The 15,587-nt window shown below is 35.3% G+C and overlaps 1 protein-coding gene across 1 annotated transcript in view; it reads left to right on the top strand.

The window, feature by feature from the left end:
* Positions 1 to 14,881, top strand: part of HSPA4 (heat shock protein family A (Hsp70) member 4) — a 50,266-nt gene extending 35,385 nt beyond the window's left edge. The window contains exons 9-19 of the mRNA XM_027849104.1: positions 334 to 485; positions 1,163 to 1,269; positions 1,646 to 1,779; positions 2,925 to 3,106; positions 6,233 to 6,322; positions 7,755 to 7,907; positions 8,547 to 8,672; positions 10,515 to 10,622; positions 11,837 to 11,956; positions 13,152 to 13,313; positions 13,667 to 14,881. Coding sequence (XP_027704905.1) covers positions 334 to 485; positions 1,163 to 1,269; positions 1,646 to 1,779; positions 2,925 to 3,106; positions 6,233 to 6,322; positions 7,755 to 7,907; positions 8,547 to 8,672; positions 10,515 to 10,622; positions 11,837 to 11,956; positions 13,152 to 13,313; positions 13,667 to 13,870 — 1,538 coding nt within the window. The 3' untranslated portion in view covers positions 13,871 to 14,881. The remainder of the gene's footprint in view (positions 1 to 333; positions 486 to 1,162; positions 1,270 to 1,645; positions 1,780 to 2,924; positions 3,107 to 6,232; positions 6,323 to 7,754; positions 7,908 to 8,546; positions 8,673 to 10,514; positions 10,623 to 11,836; positions 11,957 to 13,151; positions 13,314 to 13,666) is intronic.
* Positions 14,882 to 15,587: the final 706 nt, after the last annotated feature.

Genomic DNA, 15,587 nt, shown 5'->3' with positions numbered 1-15,587 from the left:
GATAACCACTGAGAACATTGTCTCTCTAACAGGGTAACCTTTATATTGGGGTAACTCTAGCTAGAAAACAAAATCACTTATCCAGAGATTGCCATATGACATTATATTCTAGATGTATTTCTGTCATTGTCATTGATATAATTCTTTCCTTTCTGATTCAATTTATATTTTACTTCACTTTTATTGTCTAGTCAATATGGCTAATGATGAAAACGATAGTTGGGAATGAAATTTTAAATATAATGAAATCATAGTGTCTATATATTTCATCACAAGCTTGTAATTCAAATAAATATCTTAGCAATGTTGCATACTTCTTATTCTTTCAAATAGAGTTAAAGAAAGAGGATATTTATGCAGTAGAGATAGTTGGTGGTGCCACTAGAATCCCTGCAGTGAAAGAGAAGATCAGCAAATTCTTTGGTAAAGAACTTAGTACAACATTAAATGCAGATGAAGCAGTCACACGAGGATGTGCATTACAGGTGAGTTGATTTCATGAACTACTAACAGGCTTCAGATGATTTCTCACAAGTCCATAGGTGTATTGTTTTGTGGGACATAATATGGCGGTGACTCATTCTGCCATCTAATTGATCACAGTTTGGTATCAGAATGTAAATAGTATTGACTATTCTTCAAATTAAGATTTTTGAAATGTTTTCCTAACTTCTTAAAATGGAAAGTAACATCACTAAAATAAAAGAAATAATACTTAAGTGTACATATTAAGAAATTTAAGATAAATTTGGCTACAAAAATAGCGAAATATATACTTTAAAACTAAAGCTAAATGATTACTAGAATTTTGACAAATTATATTGTGCTGATGGGTAGAAAGGGGGAAGGAAGTAAAATTAGATATGGTTAGACTGTATTCCTTTGTCACTAAAGTTTTCTTTTGTTGGCTTGGTGAGCTCTTGATGGACCATGCCATACAGATAGCTAATTTTTTAGAAGTAAGACAAGCTTACAAAACTTACCAGCAAATGCTGATTCTGACACAGTATAATAAGAATGTGAATTCAAATATGTGAATTCAATTTTAAGGAAGACCAATTTGTCACAAATCAGTAAATTATAGATATGTTGATATTGGATTTATGGTATTTTTTGACTACCTATACCTGTAAAAATGTAATAGATGAATTTGTTGTTTTAGTGTGCGATATTGTCTCCTGCTTTCAAAGTACGAGAGTTTTCTACCACTGATGTTGTACCATATCCAATATCTCTTCGATGGAATTCCCCAGCAGAAGAAGGAATAAGGTAATAAAATCTTCCAGCAATTTAATACTTGCATCCATGTTCCTTGTAGCATCTTTCACAATTATTGAATTGTCTGTGGCATAGATTAAAAAAAGGCAGGTTTATCATCAGAAAAGCTATCAAATATTTTATGTATATTGTTTGGCACCATGCTAGGGGAGTTGAGGTATTAAAATATTAAGTGATAGCATATGCCCCTCCTAAATTTATGGTCAATTTAATCTTTTTTTTGTGTGTGTGTGTTTAACAGATGATAGTGAAATGTTTTCTAGAAAAAAATTGGAATCAGTAAAAACCAAGAATAGATTAAAGTTAGGATGTACTTTAAAGTATTATGGCTATTCTAAATGTGTGCTTTTCTTTTCCTTCTTTCTAGTGATTGTGAAGTCTTCCCGAAGAATCATGCAGCCCCTTTCTCTAAAGTTCTCACATTTTATAGAAAGGAACCATTTAATCTTGAGGCCTATTACAGTTCTCCTAAGGATTTACCTTACCCAGATCCTGCTATAGGTATTTTAAAGGGGTTAGGAATAAGATGGTGGATATTCTCAGAATTGTTCCTGTGTACTTGGAGAATTGAGGGATCAGAAAAATTTGGAGATTAGGAAAAATTCTAAAATTTGGTACAATGGAAAGAATGCAAAACTTAAAGTCAGTACCTGGGTTCACTTAATTTCTCTGATCTTCAATTTACTCATCCATAAAATATGGGAGATTTAACCAGATGATTTCTCAGGTAGCCTTTCCAGCCCTGATCCTACCAATCTTCAGAACTGATTAAATCAGAAAATACTTACAATATGTACACATTGATGTGCATATAATTGATTAGAAAGAAATGGAATATTAAGAAAACAATAAAAGAAATATTCCAGTTCAGTTCATGTTAAATGCCAAAGGAATGATAGGGACTGTCTGATTCTAGAGAATGAAGAGATCATTGACAGGCTATCCTGGTTAGGAAAGGCTTTGATGAAGAATAATAGATGGATTTGTATTTGTGGTGAGGGGTAAGAAAACACCTCATACTGGGAGGATAGCCCAAGCACAGGTATAGAAATGGCAGTGTGTGTTTGGGGGAGTATGTTTAGAGCAAAAGGTTCTTACTTAGAAGTAAGAGATAATGTTGGGGGTAGGTTGTAGGGTGCCTGGGTGCTAGAAATTTGAATTTTAGCTGTAGTAAGTAACTGGAAATTATTAAGGTAGGTGGGTGGTATGTGGCTGACCATGACAATGTGACTTCACGTTGTGTGGTAAGACAATTTGACAGTGGCATGAAAGATGAATTTGAAGTGTTAAGAGACAGTAGAGCCAGTTTGATCATTATAGATGCTTTTATAAAAATTAATTCAGGTACAGATTGGCAGGCCTGTATTAGGATGACAGGAATGAAGAGGAATAGAGTGCTGTAGAAGCAAGAATTAGCAAAACTTATTATCTAGGTATAAAAGGAAAAAATTAAAGATGGCTGATAATAATTTTGAGAGTACCCCTACATTTTATATTACTTAAAGTGACCATTGAAAACAAACTGCAGGTGTCATGGGACCTCCATTTGTAGCTTCTTATTTTCATTTTCTTCTTTTTGCTTGTTTTACTGTTACAATTTCTTTTATTAATTAAGCATTGTTCTCCTCTGTCCCTGATATGTTTAGCCCAATTTTTGGTTCAGAAAGTGACTCCGCAGACTGATGGATCCAGTTCAAAAGTGAAAGTAAAAGTTCGAGTCAATGTGCATGGTATTTTCAGTGTGTCTAGTGCATCCCTCGTGGAGGTACACAAGTCTGATGAATGTGAAGAGCCTATGGAAACAGATCAGCATACAAAAGAGGAAGAGGTAATCTCAGGTCCTAAAGGCCTCCGTTTTTTAACCCAGTACAAAAATAGTAACAAACTGGCTACAGATTGCAGTCCTTGTCTAGGATAATTTTTGGATGTTAAATACAGTTGGTGGGGGCAGCTTGTTGGCACATTGTATAGAGCACCGGCCCTGGGAGTCAGGAGGACCCGAGTTCAAATTTGGCCTTAGACACTTAATAGGTGTGTAACCCTGGGCAAGTCACTTAACCCTGATTGCCTTTTTCCCCCACATCCCCTCAAAAAAAAAAAATCAAAACATAAATAAATACAGTTGGTGTCACAGAGAAATTAAATGATTTTTGTGGGTAATTTGATCGTTATTCTGTCTCTTAGTTTGTTCTGGTGTTAGAGGGCTTTAGAAGATTTTGAATGGGCCATTTCTGTTTATTTCACTATATAATAAATCCAGTTATGTCTTATTGAAACTATGATACATGGGTTTTGTAGGAATTTTTTTTTTTTTTTATTTTGGAGGAGGAGGTGGTCAGAGCTGTTTTAAGGCCTCAAAATTTCCTCAGATAAATCAAAAAGGGAGTCAAGGCTTCCCAAGTAGTTTGATTTGAGGAAGAGATTCTATTGACAGATTCTGTAGGCACGTGAATCTCCTCTCTGAATCAGCCCATTGTGAACCCTCTAACTCTAGTTTAATCTGTAACTTGACTTAGTTTATAATGTATCTGTTTAATTAGGTTTGTTTACTTAGGGGATATGTGACAATATGATTCTGTTAAGCTAAATTTGTTCAACTTTTATGATATTGAAGGAAGGATGGAATTATAAATCTGTTTTAACTTTTATAGCCTAAAAGAAAGAATGAGATTGCAATATGTAAAAGATTATTTCTCTGTGACTTTGACATAATTTTGTCTATAAGAAGCTTTGTTAGAATCCTAGTTTTTGTTCAGGGGCTGTTTTTCTATCCCTCGGAACCTCTGCTTAAGCATGATAAAACCTAGGCTTTTACCTCTCTAATTTCAGCATTGTAGTAGAACTGTTTTGGTGGTAGTTACCTACCATATGGATACAAACAGGAGATATTTCTCCCATAACACATCTGATCGTGTGTTTTTTGTTTTTTGTTTTTTTGGCTAGGCAATGGGATTATGTGACTTGCCCAGGGTCAAACATTTACTAAGTGTCAAGTTTCTGAGATCGAATTTGAACTCGGGTCCTCTTGACTCCAGGGCTGAAGCTCTATCTACTGGGCCACCTAGCTGCCCTCCCCTGTCATTTTCATATTCAGTAAACTCCATGGCTTCCCTCTTGAGACTGGGTTTATCTCTTTTGATGTTCTGTGTCCTTCGCAACCCAACTCCAGCCTGCCTTTTCATCATGGTTATGTGTTAACCCTCTTGTTCCCCCTAGTGCCCACCCTGACTTAGAGAGAGAGAGAGAGAGAGTGTGTGTGTGTGTGTGTGTTTGTTTTGGGCTTTTTGTTGTTGTTTTTGGTTTGTTTGTTTTGTTTTTGTTTTCTTTTGTTTTTCATTTGAAATGTAAGGATGGTTTCCTTCTTTACTTTTGTATCTCCTTCTCCTACCACAGTACCTGGCATATAGTAGGTGCTTAATGGTGTTTACTGGTTGATTACATGTGTATGTAAGTCACCTTGTATATCATTGTTATTCTGCTCTGCTGTTATTTCCTCCAGACCCAGCGTCCAAACAAAAAAGCCAAACTTGAATAACCTAGTAAAGTTGCTTGAGAGTGAGGACTCTATACCTTGCATGTAGCAGATATATGAATAAATGTTTGAATTGATACAATTCTGTTGTAAAAGAAGGGGGAGGCAGCTGTTATTTCCTCATCTATCCACTAATACTATTAGAAAGTGAAACCATTAATCTGAAAAGTGCTCAAATTGAGTTTGGACTTGGTTTAATAAAAATAAAAATGGTTCTGATTGAGATTTGGAGAAAGTATCTTTAAGTTGATATTAAAAGTAGTTAACTGATTCACATGCAAGTATGCATCCTTCTGTGAGTTTTTAAAATATATTTTAATTGATAGTCTTTTTTTGTTGCATCACCAAAAGTTTCCACAATATTCTTCCCAGGAAGCCATCCCAGATAATAATTAATAATTTTAATAATAAAACAAATGAAGAGGGGGAATGAGCAACTTATGCTTTGGGAAAAAGTCTGAAAATATGTGTGGTGTACCGCTTTTATGGACCTTTCACCTCTGCAAAGGGATGGCATGGGGGCATCTTCTCATATCTCTTCTCTCTAGCCATGCTTGTTCTTTATAAATCTGTAGCATTCTTTTGATCGTTGCACATATTGTTTTCTTGGCTCTACTTAATTCTACCTTGCTTTCAACAATAGTTGCTCTACCAACAATGCACTAGTGCAATGATGTACTATCTTCCTACAACCACTCCAACATCAACTATTCCCATCTTTTGTCTTCTGGGCCAGTTTTCAGGGTGTGAGGTGAAACCTTGTTAGGAATCTTCCTTTGTATGGTTGTTTTAAGTGTGCGATTCTTTTGAGAACTGTTTGTTCATGTCCTTCGCACATTGAATAGACTGCTGTACCTGGATTCAGGAAGATGTCAGTTCAAATCCTTCCTGACATTTACTACCTTTGTGACCTCAGGCAAGTCACTTAACCTCTGCCTCAGTTTCTTCATCTGTAAAATGGGGATAAGAATATCTTTTATTTCCCAGGGTTTTTGTAAGGATAAAATGAGATAATATTTTTCAAAGCACTTTGCAAGCTTCAAGTTGTAAAAATGCTATTATTACATATATTATTATGGAATGACAGTGCAGCTTTTCCATGTCGTATGGTCAATTATCTATTTTATCTTTTGTAATTGCCACTTTCCCTTGTTTGGTGAAGAATATGTCACTTAACCCACATAAGTGAAAAGTAGATAATATACTTTTCTTCTAATTTTTTATGGTGTGATCTTTAATATTAGTCATGCCTACATTTGTAATCTTTTGTGGAATATGATATAAGGTGTGAATATTGACCACAGATTAATATTTGTATTTTATTGTTTTGTTTTGTTCAATATTTCCCAGTTACATTTTTATTTAAAGTATGTGTATTTCTGGCTTGGCTATAATATAAAATTTGGTCTCATCTTTTCACAGAAAATGCAGGTAGACCAAGATGAACAGAAAACTGAGGAAAACCAACATCCAATACAAGGGGAAAATAAGACAGAATCTGAAGAAATGGAGGTATAGATTGCATTTGAATCTTTAAAATAATTAGTATTAGGAATTCTTTTGTGTTTGTTTTAGTGCTGAATAGTTTTTTTATAGATTTTGTAGTTTACATTAACTGTGGCTAGCATTTGCAGACTTGTTCCTCAGCATTTGGCTATTAATACAGGCCATCAGGAAATTTCAACATTACTAGGGTAGTAGTAACTAATCCACATGACTGGTTAGAATGCTCTTAAGTAATTAAAGTATTCCACAGACACTGTATATTTTAAACTGTGTTTTAAACTGATTTTTCAATAAAAGTCTGAATTTTGGAGTTCACTTTGATTTGATATTTTTGTTTTTAAAAATGTGCATGATTTTAGATTTTCTTGTAAATAAAGCTTTTGTTTAAACACTAGCATAACTGAGTTTAAATTTAATCCGAGTGGTACAAATACATGTTTCTAAATTACTTAGATCCTATTTTGAATTTGACTTTTACGTTTAATTTTGATTGTATCTGTGATTACATTTAATTTTAATTGTATTTGTGAAAGTCTTTTGAAATGCTATTTTGCTTCTTGTATTATTTTGCATCATCTTAACTTTTTAAAATACTTTGGAAGGGGTGTCAAAGTATTGACCTTACCTTAAGAAAAGATTGTTATCCAGTTTGATAAGTTAATGACCAATTTTGATGGATGGATTTCTTTCTTTTTTTTTTTTTAAATTTTTTTAATTTTTAATTTTTTTATTTTTATCAGCAATCACTTCCATAAGCTTTTGAGTTTTAAATTTTTCTCCCCCTCCTCCCCAAGATGGCACACAATCTGATATAGGCTATACATATACATTCCTGTTAAATGTATTTTCACATTAGTCATGTTGTAAGGAAGAATTAGAACCAATAGGAGGAACCACAAGAAAGAAAAAACAAAACAGAAGAAAAAAAAATTGCTAATAGTGTGCTTTGATCTGCATTCAGACTCCATAGTTCTTTCTTTGGATGTGGATAGCGTTTTCCATCATGAGACCTTTGGAGATGTCTTAGGTCCTTGCATTGCTGAGAAGGGCTAAGTCCATCAAAGTTAGTCATCGCACAGTGTTGCTGTTACTGTGTACAAGGTTCTCCTGGTTCTGCTTACTTCACTCAGCATCAGTCCATACAGGTCTCTCCAGGTTTTTCTGAAGTCTGCCTGCTCATCATTTCTTATAGCACAATAGTATTGACGGATGGATTTCTTTGTTTTCAAATCTAAATTGTATTAGTGAAAGAACTTGTGAGGGATAATTTGGGCTTTGTATTTGTATAAATTATGGGTAATTTATCAGATTATTTCTAGGAGGAGAATGCATTCCAGCATCAAACTGACTTAGATCAAATTTTGCTTCAGAACTCAAATGAAAACTGGAAAACAGCCTGTCCTTACATGTTTGATTGTCATTGTTTTCTGTTTTGTAGACTTCTCAGCCTGGGTCCAAAGATAAAAAAATGGATCAACCACCTCAAGCCAAGAAGGCAAAAGTTAAAACCACTACTGTGGATCTCCCTATTGAGAATCAGTTGTTATGGCAGATAGGAAGAGAAATGTTGAACTTATACATTGAAAATGAGGTAATTTTTCATGTTTTCTCAATTGCAAACTAATGACTTAATACTTTGGAACATAAAGACATTTGAGTTTAGTGAATGAAGTAGATTTTCACTTGAGATATAGTAGCTAATATAAGTAGCAAAATCTTCTGCATCATTATAAATTGTCTTGTTCTAAGGAATAATTTGTGAAATTTAGAGATGTATAGCTATCCTTTGAAGTGTACTGTTAGATGAACTCTTGAGTGTTCATTTCTTCCCTTCCAGTTCAAATAGTGCATAACAGGTACTTTGGTCAGAGTGACATAGGTTATGGGCCAGAGAAAGCATTTATTCTGTTCAGTTACAATATTGTCTGCCTGTGTTTCTAGTTCTCCATAACATTTGCTCCCCCTCCCACATATGCTGAAATAGTATTTGCATAAAATCTTCTTTGGAATTTTATTTTTAAAGAATTCAATACTGAAATGAAAATGCATTCTTTCATCCTTAAAAAAGTCATTCTGTTGTTTGGAAGGATTTGGTTGGGAGAGTTATGAGAAACTTTTGTATTTTCCGCCTTCTGCTCTTGCAGATTGTAGGACTCTAACATTCATAACATTCTTACATTCATAATTTAGCATTTTTAGCCAACATCTTACTAATTTTTCCTTTTCTCAGGGTAAGATGATCATGCAGGATAAGCTGGAGAAGGAAAGAAATGATGCCAAGAATGCTGTAGAAGAATATGTTTATGAAATGAGAGACAAACTAAATGGCCTATATGAGAAATTTGTTAGTGAGGATGTAAGTACTGGTTGGGAAATTCAAAATTTGTGCGCTTTGAAGATCCATGTATGTTTTGCAAGGTAATAAAATTAGTTCAGAATGAACTAATGAATAATTATTTAAATCTGTAGAGAGCAATGATTGAAGTTGATCAATCTAGAATTTCATGGATTCAACATGCTTTTATTTAGTTAGGATACTAAGATAAAAATAGAATGGATTCTAGGAATCCTCAAGGAGTTTACATTCAATTGTGGCATAGGAGTTGAGGGAGTAAACACAACTTTTGTATACAGTTAAGTCAATACAAAATTACGTAAGTAAATATAAAATAATTTGAGGCATGGAGAGAAGGATACTAATAACTGTAGGAATCAGGAAGGAACTCCTGTAGACAATGGCAGTTGAGCTGAGCCTTGAATAGTCATGATGATAATAATTGCTAACATTTATATAATGATGACCATGTGCCAAGCACTGTGCTAAGCACTTTTCAAATATCTTATTTGATTCTCACAACCACCTTGGGAGGTAGGTGCTGTTATTATGCCCATTTTACAGATGAGGAAACTGAGGCAGGCAGCAGTCCTGTGACTCGCCTCAAGTCACACAACTAGTAAGTATCTGAGGCCAAGTTTGAACTCAGGTCTTCTGATTCCAGGCCCAGCTATCCATTGTACCACCTGTTGTCTTTAATTTCTATGAAGGAAGCTAATTACTCTAAGGGGTACACATAAGAACAGAGTCTATTCCAGGCTTAGGAATGTGGGGGTGAGAGGGAATGGGAACACCACACCCTTCCTGTGCAGAAGCAGGAAGGTGGGAGCTCAGTACGGCATTTTGGCCTTTTTGGCTGGAACAGAGGAGTAGGAGGGGAAATGTGTGAAGTCCAGCTATAAAGATAGGCTGGGTTTAGATTGCAAAGGTCACAAAAAGTACAACAGTGAAGTTTGTACTTTATCCTGGGGAGAGTAGGAATTCACTGAAGTTTTTTCAGCAAGGCTTTTGATATTGTTGGACCTGGGTTTGGATAGAGTCGATACTGTGGAGGATAGATTGGACAGAGGAGAGTTAGTCAGTGGAAAGGCTTGTGGCTCTATGAGTAGAGAAAGGGGACAGCAAGACTTACTGGATCATTTCAGTGCCGGGAAAGAGAGTGGCTAGGAGGGGTGTGGTGTTACCAACAGAACGAGGAAAGTTAGGAAAAGGGATGGATTTGGAGAAAAAAAAAATGAGTTATATTTTGGACATGCTGAGTTTAAGATGCTTCCAAGGACATCTGTTTGAAATGTGGGACTACAGCACAGGAAAGAGAGTAGGGCTGAATACATGGGTGTGAGAGTCATCTACATTGAGAGAAGTGAACCCATAAGAGCTGATGAGACTACTGAGATAGAAAGGAATCCTCTGGGACATCCTTGGTAATGACGTTAGAGATGGATGATGACCCAGCAAAGGAGACTGAGGAGTGACCAGAGAGCACCAAGCCAGTATCACCAGAGTCAAGAGAGGAGAGTTATGGGAGGGAGGGGAAGGATGTGATCAACAGGCATTTATTAAATAGTCAGTAGTGTCAAATGTTATGTTGGGGTAAGAAGAATGAGGACTTAAGAGGCCAGCCTATTTAGTCCTTTGTAGACAGCAGCTTCTTCTTAGTGATGATATCAGAAACCAGACTGTAGAGAGTTGGCAAGTTGAGTGAGAGAGGAGAGGAAGTCAAGGCAGCCAGTGGGGACAGCTTTTTCTTTTTTGGTGGTGAAAGGGAGGAGAGAGATAAGAAGATTGTCTGAACATACTTTATTAGCAAATTGTTTTTCTTTCTAGGTTATATATATTAAATTTTTCTTTTTTAACTTTTAGGATCGTAACAGTTTTACTTTGAAATTGGAAGATACTGAAAATTGGTTGTATGAAGATGGAGAAGACCAGCCCAAACATGTTTATATTGATAAATTAACAGAATTGAAGGTAACTGCTATTTGACTAGTGCAGTAAAAATATTGTTTTATTGTGACATAATGAAACTACAATAAACTTGGAACTAAAATTTCTTGAAATCCTATTATACCAAGTGAAAAAATTCAGCGGAAGTCAGGTCCATCTTGGACCTCATTCCCAGAAGGTTTGGGGGCTTCCTAAAATACCCACCTAACTATTACAGGATAGTTTTACTTACAAGGTATAGTGATAATGTAACTCAAGATTTCTTGTCTGAATAAAGGTATAGTAATCACAGCAATAATAATAGCTAGCATTTTTATAGTGTTTTAAGGTTTGCAAAGTGATTTACAAAATATTGTTCCATTTTTTATACAACAACCCTGAGAGGTAGGACAGAAAGGATTACTGAGGCAGACAGTTATGTGATTTGTCCAGGATCACACGGCTAGGAAGTTTCTCAGGTGGGTTTGAACTTGGGTCTTGCTGATTTCAGGCCCAGTGTTCTATCCACTGTGCTGCCTTTACAGTGAAAGACGAAATGCAATAAGGTGGTGATTTCAAGTTGTTTACATTGTAGCCTAGTCAGTCTCATTTGTAATAGTTAAGTTACACGTTATAACATCAAGAAATTCAGTGTAACTAATACCTATTTGGTGTCAGCAAAGTGTAGTACTGAAAACTTTGCTCATGTAATTGAATAATAGAAAAAATTTCCTGACTCGAGGCGATTAATGTAATTGGGAGGTTTAGAAATTTAAAATTAAATTAGCATTTCATGCATTGGGGAGAATAGAATTTTAGCATAACGTGTAATAAGGAGAAAACAATGTCAAGTCAATAAGAACTTATTAAAGCATTTACTATGTTCTAGGCACTGTGTTTTTCTGGGAAGGGGTGACCTGACTGGCCTGCAGCTTAGTTTCCTGCCTTTCTCCTTTATGGCAAGAATAAGTGTTGCGTGGCATTTGACTTGGGCATTCCTCAGCATGACTGCTGTAATTTGTAGAGATAGCCACAGAGAGGGGAAGCAGTGAGTGCTGAGGTGATAGAGAGGAGTGGTCTAGAAGCTGACTCATTGCTTAGACTTGGAAATGATTATCCCCATCTCATACATGGGATATACTTGTTCAGATATGTAATAATTTCTGTATTTCAGTGTTCTACATAACAGTAGGAAAAATAATATTCTAGTTACCCTGAAACTGCCCTAACAATGCATTGTGTGTTTCTTTTTCCCCAAGAATCTGGGTCAGCCTATTAAAAATCGGTTCCAGGAATCTGAAGAAAGACCAAAGGCATTTGAAGAACTGGGGAAACAAATCCAAATGTTTATGAAAATAATTGACTCTTTCAGAAACAAGGTATCTTTTTCCTTTTCCTTTTGCAGGGGTAGTTTTGAGGAGTTTTCAGTTTTTTTTTATTCCCTTCAAAGAGTAGTATTTCTATCACAAAAAAAAAAGTCATCCAGGTTTCTAGTATCAGTATTCTTTTTTGAGATATCTTAAAATACTCCAAAGGAAGTATCACTACATAATAATAGTCTCTGGTATTTGCCCATTTTTACATATATGGAGAAGGAGGCACAGACAGGTTGACTTGATCTGGGTTACACGGCTAGTACATGTCAAGAACCTGGACTCCAGCCAAAGTCTTTGGCACCAATTCTGGTGCTGAGTCTCATTGCTCTTTTGACTTACTGCCCTGCATATACTCTAATTGCTGGATATTTTAGTGTTCCCTCCACCTCCACTTGTAGACAGTACAGCATACTAATAGACATAAATAGACATTTATAACAACTACTATGTGACAGACACTGCTAAGCACTTTACAGATTTCATTTGAGCCTCTCAACATTCCTGCAAGGTAGGTGCTTTTATTATCCCCATTTTATAGTTGAAGAAACTGAGACAGACAAAGGTTAAGTACCTTGCTCAGGATCACACAACTAGTAAGTATCTGAGGCTCGATTTGAATTCAGATCTTCCTGATTCTGGGTCCAGCCTAGACTCTATCCACTGCCCCACCCTACTTGCCTCTACAAACTGGATGTACAGACCTTTAATTTCTAATTTTTATTTCTAATATTCATTAATTTGATATTTATTTAATAGCTTAATGATATTTATTACTTTCTAATGCTTATACAATAAAACTGGCACCTTGGATTTTACTGAGGGAATGGCTTTTACAAGAATAAAAGTTGATTTTTAACACATTTGGTTTTGCTCTTCAACTCCTTATGTTACCACCTTTTTTAAAAATATGCAAAGTGGTTTGAATCCTAATGAAGTCTTTCAATTAATACTCTTTTCAGATGCTCTTGGAGTTTAATACCTCTGTCCTAATAAAACAGTATCAGGGAATTATTTCTTCCTTAAAGACATTTGAAAGCACTTTGTTTCATATTGTGTATTTTAATCAAGATGTTTAATTTTCTGAGTGTACAATCTGACCTGTTTTGATGGAAGGTGAAATTCTGTCTGTATTTTGGTAGGGAAAAACATCTTAAGGCAGCTGACCTGACTTATTGATTAGTTTTTCATCCTGTTATAGGAAGAACAGTATGACCATTTGGATGCAGCAGATGTGCTGAAAGTTGAAAAGAGCAGTAACGAAGCAATGGAATGGATGAACAGCAAGCTAAATCTTCAAAACAAGCAGAGTCTTACTGTGGATCCAATCGTGAAGACGAAGGATATTGAAGCAAAAATCAAAGTAATTTACTTACATGTTTATGACCTTATTCCCATTTAGTTAGCTTAATTACATGACTCGACTTAGTTCTTGAGTATAATTTAGAGAGCAACATGTAAGTATTTTAATATATAGAACTTGGGATAAAATGTGACCAGTTGCCACTTCTTGAGATTGTTGATTTAGAGCTCAGTGAGCCAGTAGAGGTCATTTACTCTTGACAGATGAGTAAACTGAGGCCCAGGAAAATTAAGTAACTTGCCTGGGCTCCTACACGTAGTAAGAATCAGAAGTGGGACTAAAATAAAATAAAGTATTTCTTGGCCATTTGTAAAAAAAAAAAAAAAATCCCAATGATTTTGTCTCTGTTTTAGGAGCTTACAAGCATTTGTAACCCTATAGTTACGAAACCTAGACCCAGAGTGGAGCTTCCAAAAGATGATGAACATGTGGAACAGAATGGACCAGTAGAAGGACAAGATGATAGCCACGGAGGGGCTCAGTCCACTGAGCAGAATATAGATCCAAGCACCTCCCCAGATTCTGAGAAGAAACTTCCTGAAATGGACATTGATTAATTCCAGCATTTGTTTATATTAAAACCCACTTATCATAAAGCTTTAAGTTGTCAACTTTGTTCTAAAATAGCAAAGAAACAGATTAATATTGCAATTTATTTAGAGTTTGTTTTCTAGTTTTTTTCTCTTGAAGGGAAAATCCATGTATTGAATATGAAAACTGCAAAATGCGTCAATACACCATCCAGTATGTTGTCTGTTTTCCTCATAGTTCTTATCTTATACCTGTTTACTTTAAACTTCCTGAAGCAGCAGTTCCTTTTTTATTTTTTACATTTGATCAGATTGGAGAAGTTTATTATGAAGATCTAGGCCAGAGAACTGTAATTAGCTGTTGATGAAGCTTGTTAGGATGCTCTGGCCATGGGCCTGCAAGTATATAACTGTATTTTAAACATTGTTGGGGGTGGGAAGGAGGGAAACTAGAAAGGCATGACTTTCTGAGGTTTTTCTGTAGCACAGAAAAAGATGGTGTCCTAATTCTTTCTTTGCTTGTATATTAAGACACTCCTTAAATGAACAGATTCCCTCATAGCAAGTTCCATAATATGTTAATCTATTTGGAATACAAATTAAATGAGTGGGGACGTGTTTTAATCAGGGTTTTAGACCTGAAAGAGGCTTCTTAAGTTGTGTTATATATCCCAGTCACCAAAGTTTAAGCAGATCTTTAATGGATGTATGATATCATGGCTAAGATGTTTTCCTGAATTTAGTAGATATGAAGTAGGGTGTATATCAAGATAAACACATCCAAGAAATGTACATTTTAGTCTCTGTTCAGATTGAGTTGTACTCTTAGATGGTTATTCTAATGGGAATGTTTTGTCCGCCTTGGGAAGTGCTGAAGAGTTAGTTAAGTAAGAGTTGCAAATTTCTTAAGTTCAGACACACACTGGCTGTTACCATAGAATATCTATGATGAACCTGCAAATACTCATTTGTGTATTTTGAATCAAATAGATGCAAAACTACAAAAAGTTAACAAGAAATAAATACACTGGATTATACTGCATGAGTTTTAAATTGGTTTAGAATAGATATAATGGAAACTTCGGATATATTCTTGGTGTTGGACTTCAGAATTTTGCACTAAAGCAGTGATTTCCAACTTTTATGTTAGGTAGCGCTCATAAAAAAATTTCATGGACCTTATCTGCCCCTTTCCCACCCCCTATCCCAACTTATATCATGGGTTGAAAAAAATAGCTTAAAACTACTATGAATTCAGTGACTTAATTGAATTTGTATTTTATTCACAACAGCATCTGGATGTATTTACAAGTTAGTAATACATGTTCGTGTGTGATATTCACTCTACAGACAGTATTGTTAATGCTTAGGCTGTTTGTGAGATGGACACCTTGCAGTAATTTTGAGGGATCCTTGGCCCACGAGTTGGGGACTTTTGTTAAAGCGATATTTATGTACCCAGTGAGAGAAAATAGTGGTTGTGTTTAGCATTTGGGAGACCACAGGAAATGTCATCAACCACTTTTTTGTGTGTGGTGAAACTAATAATCCCTCCTTAGTGACTCTTGTAAGTAATGTCACATAATATAATTTGGAAATTTATAAGGCAGACTGTAATTCACATACATTGGAAATAATTTGCATGTGTATGGTATACTGCTTATTATATCATTATGCCACAGCATAATGGGAAAGGGGAGTAGGATATAGCATTGTCATTAGAAGGGAACTTCCTCTTTTTAAA

The sequence above is a fragment of the Vombatus ursinus genome, unplaced genomic scaffold (genome assembly GCF_900497805.2).
Source record: "Vombatus ursinus unplaced genomic scaffold, bare-nosed wombat genome assembly UNPS02007284.1, whole genome shotgun sequence".
Classification (NCBI taxonomy): domain Eukaryota; kingdom Metazoa; phylum Chordata; class Mammalia; order Diprotodontia; family Vombatidae; genus Vombatus; species Vombatus ursinus.
This window is presented reverse-complemented; position numbering and strand designations above follow the sequence as displayed.